Source organism: Salminus brasiliensis, chromosome 6 (genome assembly GCF_030463535.1).
Source record: "Salminus brasiliensis chromosome 6, fSalBra1.hap2, whole genome shotgun sequence".
Lineage (NCBI taxonomy): Eukaryota > Metazoa > Chordata > Actinopteri > Characiformes > Bryconidae > Salminus > Salminus brasiliensis.
Window position 1 is genome coordinate 20,595,199 of NC_132883.1, and position 9,381 is coordinate 20,604,579.

The 9,381-nt window shown below is 42.3% G+C and overlaps 1 protein-coding gene across 1 annotated transcript; it reads right to left on the reverse strand.

Moving 5' to 3' along the window:
* Positions 1-6,636: 6,636 nt before the first annotated feature.
* On the reverse strand, positions 6,637-9,175 carry cldn5a (claudin 5a). The gene has a single exon (XM_072681953.1). It carries the CDS (start codon positions 8,922-8,924, stop codon positions 8,277-8,279), a length of 648 nt encoding a protein of 215 aa, XP_072538054.1. The 5' UTR covers positions 8,925-9,175; the 3' UTR covers positions 6,637-8,276.
* Between the last annotated feature and the right edge of the window lie 206 nt (positions 9,176-9,381).

The following is a 9,381-nucleotide window of genomic DNA, read 5'->3' on the forward strand; positions in this document are numbered from 1 at the left end:
ATTAATGCCAGGTGTGGATTAATGCCAGAGGGGCCTAATGCCCCCCAGCATTGAGCTGTAGAGCACTGGAACTGTGTTCTCTGGAAAGATAGATGGTGTGCCATCCAATACTTTTGGGATGAGTTGGGAAGTTGCTCTTGTCGCCAAATGCAATTAAATTCTCACAGCAGTGCTCCACAATCTAGTCGAAAGCCTAGATTGAGACTGTTGTTCTAACAGGAGCAGGATCAACTCTTTTTAATACCCTTGATTTCAGGAGAAACAATAAGCAATGAGCAGGTGTTCCAATACTTTTGTCCATGTTGTGTATCTTCCTCAAGCCTTGTCCACTAGGTTCAGCCATGTCTGCCGTGCAGGCAGCTACAGGAACCCAGTTCTTGTTCTGTAAACTGTCCTAAATGCTGTATTATGAGAGAAAACAGCAGCAATGGTCTGCTGCAGCTACTGAGCGATTGTTAGCTTCCCATAAGGATTTTTCAAGGCACTGTTTAATGACATCTCCATCTGCTTGGAATAAGAGTCTATTATTGGGCCAGAGGTTAATTCTTCTCTAATGATTTTTACAGCATGTGGACATTGTGCAATAGACCTGAACGCTTCAAATGTCCTTACAACATTCCACTGTCCCCTTGGAACTTGGAGGATGTCTCCTCTAATATGGCCTGAAAGATATTCCCAAAATCTTGACGTTTGCACACGGCACAAGGCACCACTGGCCCTCATTTGGAAAAGGCTAATCATTATGTCAGTGTGCCACATATGTTCTTTCATGATATACTGTAGCCCTGCACCAACTACACAGCCTCTACACATCTCTCCCTATCCACACAAACACACACACACACACACTCATACTCCCTGCCCCTCCCCATGAACTTCCTTCCTGCTTCCTATCCCGCTGACCTCCGTGGAGGAAGTCTGATTATTTTTCTGCACTGCGACACAAACATTGTCCAAAAGTTCCCTTCTAATAAGCGAATTTAGCTACTACAAGGTGCACCCATTGCTGGCACAGGTGTTCAACTGCGAAAACTCACCTTGTATAATCTCCTTAGAAAAGCATTCACAGTAGAATAGCATGCAGAAGAGCAACGGTACCTGAGCCCAAGGCAGTGTTTTTCAACCCTGGTTCTGGAGGCACCCTGCCCTGTACTTTTTTAAGCACTTTGTCTGCTCCCAACACACCTAATTGAACTAATCAGCTCATTAACGAGCCCTGTCAGAGTTGAAGGTGGAGGGCATGACCAGGTTGAGAATCCCTGGCCTATGGTACCGCTGCCCAATGCAAAGCAACGGCTAGAGGAGAAGTGAAGCAACGGAACTGCATTCTCTGAAATGATTGATGGAGCTAGATCCTGTACCTCTGGGGTGAGCTGGAGTGGCGTTTGAGATCCAGAACTAATCCATCATCAGTGCCTGACCTCACTAATGCCCTCATGGCTGATAACACTCAAAACCTCACAAGCATCAGCCAGTGGAAAATGAATCCCCCATCCAAACCTAATTACTTGTTTTATGAGCAGTGATGATGACTTTTCTTATGATTTCAAATCAGCCTTTCACACTGATGTGGATGTGTTTTGACCTTGTCTGTCCTTAAAAATACTTTTACAATACTGTTCACATCGTTGTATGTACACTAATAAATGGGACGTGAACCCGTTGGACTGAAGTAGCATCACTCAAAAACAGGATCCACTTTATAAAATCATACATACCAGACATACACTCCACTACTGTTCGTGGTGATAGAACATTTGAAAGGTGCATCATTGGGAAAATATCATCTATGATGTTTATTAATGTTCTGGAAGATCTGGAACTGTCTCCATGTTTAAGACTGTCTATTATAGAACGTCTAGAGAATGTCTGCAATACACATTGTGCATGGCATCAGGTGGACTACAACAGTGGTAGCAGGGGGAGTCCTGTAGTTTGGTTGGAATTATTCTGTTTAAACACCTGATTCAACTCTGCAGTTAAATACTAGGTTTAGCTGTTGGGTTAAATCAGGAAAATGTGGGCCAGATTCTGGAGCTCAGATTCCTGTACCTTGACTACATTTTCTAACTTAATGTAAATGAGTGTATATACTGACACAAACAACATAAGGCTTATTTCACTGTTGTTCGATGAAAACCATGTATCTCAATTTTAGTTTCTATACTATACACTGCCTACATTTTGCATTAACTTCCATTCCGAGTTATATATGTCTATATATGTATATGTATATATGTCTAATGTTTTCACATGATAGTATTTGGCCCTCCTTTCACCAAATGGAGTCTATAAAATCAGTATAACATTAAACTGCATGTTATATATTAAATGGTGACCTTACAGTAGTTATATTCATGTGGACACTTCTTTTTGACCAATACTGGAAGAAAAAGGTCAAATAACTAAACCTATAAGATGGAAGAAATGTCTTTTAAAATGTAATTAATAAAAAATACTATTTTCACGTGAGGAAAAATTTAGGACACCCCAAAATGTATTACTGCTTCAAATGCCTACAATTAGAATCAGGTGCAGCACATCAGCTGCAAATTTAGAGGGGACTTTGGAGGTGCCTGTCTTATTTAAACCATAGACATCTAGTTTGGTTGGCTCCTGATTGGAAAGAGAAAGTGCGTTATTACCAAAGTGGGCCTTCTGAGGCCTTCAGAAAGAAGGTTGGGAAGGGAATTTTAGATTAGATTTAGAATAATTATAAATTGGCCGTTTTACTGTCCGCAAAATAATCTACTGGTGGAAAACATTTTGAACAACTGCCAGCATACTGAGGATAGTCTGATGTCCTATAGCATACGGGCAGCTCTTACCTTACACTCTTAAAAATAAAGGTGCTACAAAAGGTTCTGTGAGTGAGGCCATAGAAGAACCATATTATATAATGTTTCACATAGAGATGTGTGAGTGGGGAGAACCTTTAAAAGGCCCATAAATCTTGATGCAAAGGTTCCTCTTTATGTAAAGGTTCTTTATCAATTTAATGGTCACATTTCTATTACAAAAATGACCCTCTTGTAGCACCATAATATATAGTGTTATATAGACTATAGAGTGTAGTTGATGCCAAAGTTCTTCATCTACTATCAAAAAAACTGTAAACATGCAAGTGCAAAACCATAGAAGCACATATATGTAATTACCCTAAACTCAGTCGATTTTAATTTTAGTCGATTTTAGCCTGTTATTATTCCAGGAGTCCGTCAAAGGACCGTCAAAATCAAACTTGTGGTTTTCATGTTTCCAGTTAATATTTCCACATGACTGTATGACAGCTTGTAGAGTTTCCGGCTGAACAGTCACATGGCTCAGAGAGTGAGGATGCAAATGGAATTGTTTTTGTAGAGTGTGAACAAAGGTGAGAGGTCGTTTGGTGGGTCCTATCGCCGTGGCGATCATCTGGGTGACGAGATTACGAATGGTCAACCGTGAGAAGAGGGAAATAACCTCTAGCCCCTGGAGGGCAGAGGTCACCTTAGGCGTCATGAGAAACTGTTGTGCCACCATGCATACAGAGAATTACAATTGTGTGAGTGTAGACGAGTGTGTGTGTGTGTGTGTGTGTGTGTGTGTGTGAGACGCAACGGCCACCTAATCTACAAATGTTGTGGTCTTGAAAGATGGCCGCAGATTCAGTAAAAGCATGGCCAATAACACATGTTTTATCCATCAGCATCAAAACATGAAGGGTGAAAAGTGTAAATCAAATTTCTGCCAAATGTTAATTTACATATTCAGACAAACAAGCCTATAACTACATCTGTAGATCTCTAAAGACACCTAAGGCCTTCTACTAGGAACAATAATGCTTTAAAAGAATGATTCTTACACTTCTTACACACATTTAGTCCCCGGAAAAAGTTAAATACATGAGCACAAGAGGTTTGCTTCTGTAGTTTTACACTGGAGCTACAAGGCTAATGTGGCTAAAACATGTCTTGGCCGGTTGACTACATTTGGGGTTAGGGGAATATATGACTGGTAAGTGCATTGAGGGTGACCCTCATTTACAATATACACTATATGTCCATATGTGCAAATGCAGTTGTGTTGTGTTGAGCAGTGGGACTGTGTTCTCTGGAATGGTGGTGCTCCATCGCTAACAGTTACGCCGACAAAGGCAGAAGGTTAAACTGTTTTTCATACCACTGATTTTTTCGAGCAAGCAATGCATGAACAGGTGTCCCAATACTTTTGTCCACTTAGTGTGCCTGAGCCGAAAATAGAAAATATGGATTTAGAAATAAAGATAAATCTGTATATATTACATGATATATGTATAAGATGTCTAACATTTAAATAAACCATAAAAATAGTTAAATTAAGATAAAGTAATCAATAAATCAAATAAATAATTTTTTTAAATAATTTATATAATAAATAAATTATAATAAATGATTGAATTTTTTTAATAAAATTTAGATCAGATAAATTTTTACAAAACAGAAATAACTGAATGGAAATTTAAAACATAAAACATTATGTTTGTAGTAACTAAAATGTAAATGTTAATTAATTTAATTAATAACAAAATAAATAACAAAAATGCTAAATGAAAGCTATTGATAATGTATGTAATAGGTTCTCATTACATACACAGGTAATAAGAATGCAAATGTAATACAATATTTGTGTGTGTGTGTGGCCATGTATTTGGTTCTTTATGGGGACCAAATATGTGTAGGATAATAAGAAAACTTATTACCAAAGTTTACATTTTGTTTACTGAGCTTTGCGTTGAGTTTGAGTTGGGTTATGTGTAACCCTAACATTATTAGACTGCAGTACTACAGCATAGCTTAGAAATCACTGCCATTTTTGGCTTTTTTCATTTTGCATTAACTGACATTCAAGTTCCTTATTTGGAGATACAAGGTTTGGTTCTGATACCTAAGATAACTGTACACTCTACACACTGTAGTTTACCCTGACCCCAACTCTGTCCACCCCAACCCCCCCTCCCCCCCCCTTGTCTCTCTCTCTCTCTCTTTCTCCGTCCTCACCCCCTTTCTCTCTCCCTCCCTCCGTCTTGGAATGTGTATCGACGGGGCCCTCATTGTCCTCGTCCATATGACCACATTATGGGGTTCCGTCACCAGGCAACTACAGGTTCTTTGTGGTTGCCATGACGAAGGTTCTTTAATGACGTCGTGGCTGCCCCTGTGTGCCTCTGTTCACTTTGGAATGAGGGTCCTTTAAAAAAAAAAAATCCCCTCCCCTCCCCCTATTGCCCACATACACACACACACACACACTTAGTCTGCCTCGTAACCTCCTCTACTTCAACAGGGCGACTGGAACTAACAATCCCACAATGGGAGCTGAAAGAACTCGTCTAGGCCTGGGAGATCCAGATATGCTCCATTGTGCCAGAGACTATAGTGGAGAAGCGGGGGATGCCAGCACTGTCAGTGCACCCATAAAACACAGCAAGTGCCTGGACTGAGAGGGAACTCTCCAGTTTTACTGTATAGCCACTCTCTTTTCCACAATTAAAGGAATTCTCCGCCGTTTTTCAACTTGATCTCTGTTCACTAAGTCTGCTGCATACGGTTAATCACCCAAACGAAAAATTTGACACTTGTTCCTGCCCTTAATAAAACAGTAAAAACCACATTGTCTTAAAGCAACTGCCCATTGACTTCCATTATAAAAGTGTTTTGAGAAGGTTTCTTTTTTATATACGAAGAAATTATTACCCTTAATAATCAACTGTGCGCTACACTTGAGGCAGATAATGATTATTAAACTTTTGTTTTATGTGTGTGATTATTTTATTTGGCCTTTTGTTCACATTTGAGTGGCATTACAGGCAGAGAACTTTTCAGCGAGACGTTTTTAAAGAGTAAATAACGCAATAATGACTTTAAGGCTTATGTAAAACGAATAGTTTTCATGAATCGGTTAATTGAAATAAATATGGCTGAAATGTGGCTCACTTTTAGGCATGTGTGCAAGGTGAAAGAGTTTGAGCTGTTTTTGGTGTGACCGACATGCCCTGAGCAGGCATATGACCAACTAAGAGCCTTAAACAATGGAGCTTTGGATATGTCCAAAAGTGCAACGAACAAAGCCCACTCTAAAAGCACTAGAGATATTGCTTTTGCTCTCGCAAATACAGAGCTATTCTTCAGCCCAGGCTCACTCTAATCCAATCATACACTTTCCCATGTTGTCCCTCAGCGTAGAAAACACCAGCAGCATTATATAGAGAGGAAAAGAAAAACGTAGCGTGGCTCTAATTGGCTGTGTACCGGAGTGTAACCCCACTTTAGGTCGTGCAAGCTTCCAGGGAGTCTAATTAAGACTTGTGATGGTCAAGCAGTCACGCGAGGACAATCCGTTGGCGGGAAGAAGCGTGGGTGGGTGTGTGCGAGTGTGGGAAGGGGGGAGTCGGAAGAAGTGAGGGACATTTCTAGAACACAAACACTTCAGTAGGCGAGCGAGAGCAGCAAAGTTGCTTTTGCAACCAGCCATCTCAAAGCTCCTTCCAAGAAACAAGAACAGCTCATCCTCAAAAGTAGGGTCAGGATGCTGGAAGATTGTTGGGGTCACTCATGGGGCCTTTTTGGCACGGCTGTGGTGTTCTGTTGTCTTTTGGCTGAAATAAATGCTCATGTATTATCATAATAAATGTTTATTCAAAACAGTATTCAAAACAACATGGAACACACAAGGCCATTTTTGGAAGTTACAAAAATAAGAGTTTCAGCCAAACTACTGCAGACAGCTTTTGGCACTGATGGTCTTGTTAAAAAGGTCACAGGAAAATGACCAGTTCCATCATAACAAGGCACTGGCAACAGATGTCCAGCGGAGTTAGTTCCACGCTGGAGAGCACTGTAGCCCTGGCCAGGTCTGGACTGTCCTTTGGAGCACTTTCCACTTTACTGAGCACCTCGTTGCGGGTAGGCTTTTGTCCGGAGCAGTCAGGAGTTGCCGTCTTGTCCAGCTGTGTCCGCGGAGGCAGAACGTGTGTGCATAACAACTGCATAACAATTGCGCCGACACTGACCAACCACCTCAGACAGTTATTCAGATATAACAGTAAGACATTTCCATAACGGTAAACAACTCAAAAGTCAAGGTCAAAAGAGCTAAAGCTTTAATCTACATACATGATTTTGGCCTAAACTGAAAGCAACACAGCAAAACCCCCACCGCTGTATGAACATCGATGTGTTGACCTAACATAACAGCACTGAACGAAGGCAGTTTAGTGGTGCATTTACAGTGTTTCACACACTTTTCTTTACCACAACATGGTGCTGAGCTATCCACTATGGTACTGAATGAACATGTACAGTGTTTAGTAGCCAGGACTTCTGGTACTTCGGTCACTTTTACCTGCGCATTGGAAAAAAGCAGACTGGCTCCTATTATAAAGGGCTTCTGACAAGTTTCTGTTCTAAGTACAGGCAAATTATTACCTTTAGTAATAGTCTATAGACTACAGTTGGCATAAAACCATACTGAATGTTCAACCTCAGTGTTGAATGAGCATCTACAGGGTACATCAACATCGGCATAATTTCTATGTATTCTTCTATGTAGCTGAATGTATATTCCAATATACAGTTTTGCCCACTTTAGTAGTGTAGTAGTTCAGTAAAAAAAAAAAAAAAAAAGATTAATAATAATTAAAAAACAATAATAATACATTTACACCATTTTTAAAAAAAATCATAATTATTATTATTTTTTAATTGAGCTAATCAGACAAGACTGGATTGTGCTTCTATATTTTTACACACGTCCAATATCATAGGTGTTGGGTGACAAGACTTCCGTTAGTCTACCTTGTCTCTGCATTAGCATCATACCTCCACTTTACGGCTCCCACTACGTCTTGGCCGGACTGCATTTGAGGTAAAGAGAAATGTGCTTCTATAAAACTTCTATTAAAAAACTGTAAGAGTTCATTCATAACTCGTTCATTCGTTTTCATTCAGCACTGGGGATTTTGCTGTGAAGGTACCTAAAATTACCGCTGCTTTTACCTCTTCTCAGCCCTCCTTCCAACAGGCACGAACCCAAACACAACACGAGTAACAGTCCGAGAGTAAAAAAATCAACAGTCCATTTGAGCTTCTCTCAGTAGTATCAAAGGTCCATGAAGCTTCATTAAAAAAAACTCAAAAAAAAAAAAAAACAATAAAGTCATTTACATTTAGTTTTTTTTTTTTTGTTGTTGTTGTTTTGTTTTGTCTTCTTTTTTTTTTCTTTTTTTTTTACATTAAATGAATAAAAAAAATGTGCACCTAGACGTAATTCCGCTTGTCGTAGTCTCCGTTGGCCGTGGTGGACCTCTTGGTGGGAACGTAGTTGACGGAGTAGCCGCTGGAGCTGGGAGGACACGAGCAGCAGAGGATGGAGCCGCCGAGCAGCAGCAGCGCCGTGGCCGCCCAGCCGATGTAGAGCGCGGCGCCGATCTCGCGCTTCTTGGGCGTGGGCACCTGCGGGTTGTAGAAGTCCGAGATGATGTTGCTGGCCATCCAGCAGAGGGGCACGAGCACGAGCGCGCCGCTGACGATGTACAGCACGCCGCCGGCGGCCACCACGCGCGCCTTCAGGCGCTCTTCGCGGATGCAGTTGGTGCACTGCGCGCCCGCCACCACCACGGTCAGGCCGAGCACGGCGAGCACGGACGAGACGACGGTGAGCGCGCGCGCCGCCTGCAGGTCGGGGGTGAGCGCCAGCATCGAGTCGTGCACCTTGCACTGCATCTGGCCCGTGCTCTGCACGGCGCACGACATCCACAGGCCGTCCCAGATGGTCTGCGCCACCACGATGTTGGCCTCGATGAACGCCGTCACCTTCCACGTGGGCAGGCCGCACGCCACCATCTCCAGCAGCGTGCCCAGCACGCACAGCGACAGCCCCAGGATCTCCAGACCGGCCGAGGCCATTTTTTCCCCCTGCCTTGTTTTACTTAAGATACCTGTGTGTTGGAGGTGATGGTCCGCTTCTCTAGCAGAAGGACGCTGCCCTGGACTGGTCTGCTGAAAAAAAAAAGTTGTTGTTTTCTGACTGAAAGTTTCCGAGGTGATAAAAAAGTTTCAGAGGTTCTCAGGTAAAGCTCATCACCCCGCTCCGTGCGTCCAGCAGGCTAACGGTCTTTCCTCACACTGCTCTGGAAAGGCAAGTGGAGGAGAATAATAGCACAGCCGCGGAGGGTCGCCTGAAGAAGGAGGAGGGGTTCGAGTCCAAAGCAAAACTTTCAGCCAATCAGCAAGGAGCGCATCCTGCTGCTGACCAATGGGGAACGAAGGAAGCTGAGCGGTTAATCATTGAGGGAGGGAGGAGGGAGAGAGAGAGAGAGAGGCATAGGGAGGGAGAAGAGGAGCAAGAACAGCAGTCTGGAAC

Excerpts from the sequence above, each read along its gene's own strand:
- cldn5a (XM_072681953.1), bottom strand. The coding sequence starts at position 8,924 with ATGGCCTCGGCCGGTCTGGAGATCCTGGGGCTGTCGCTGTGCGTGCTG.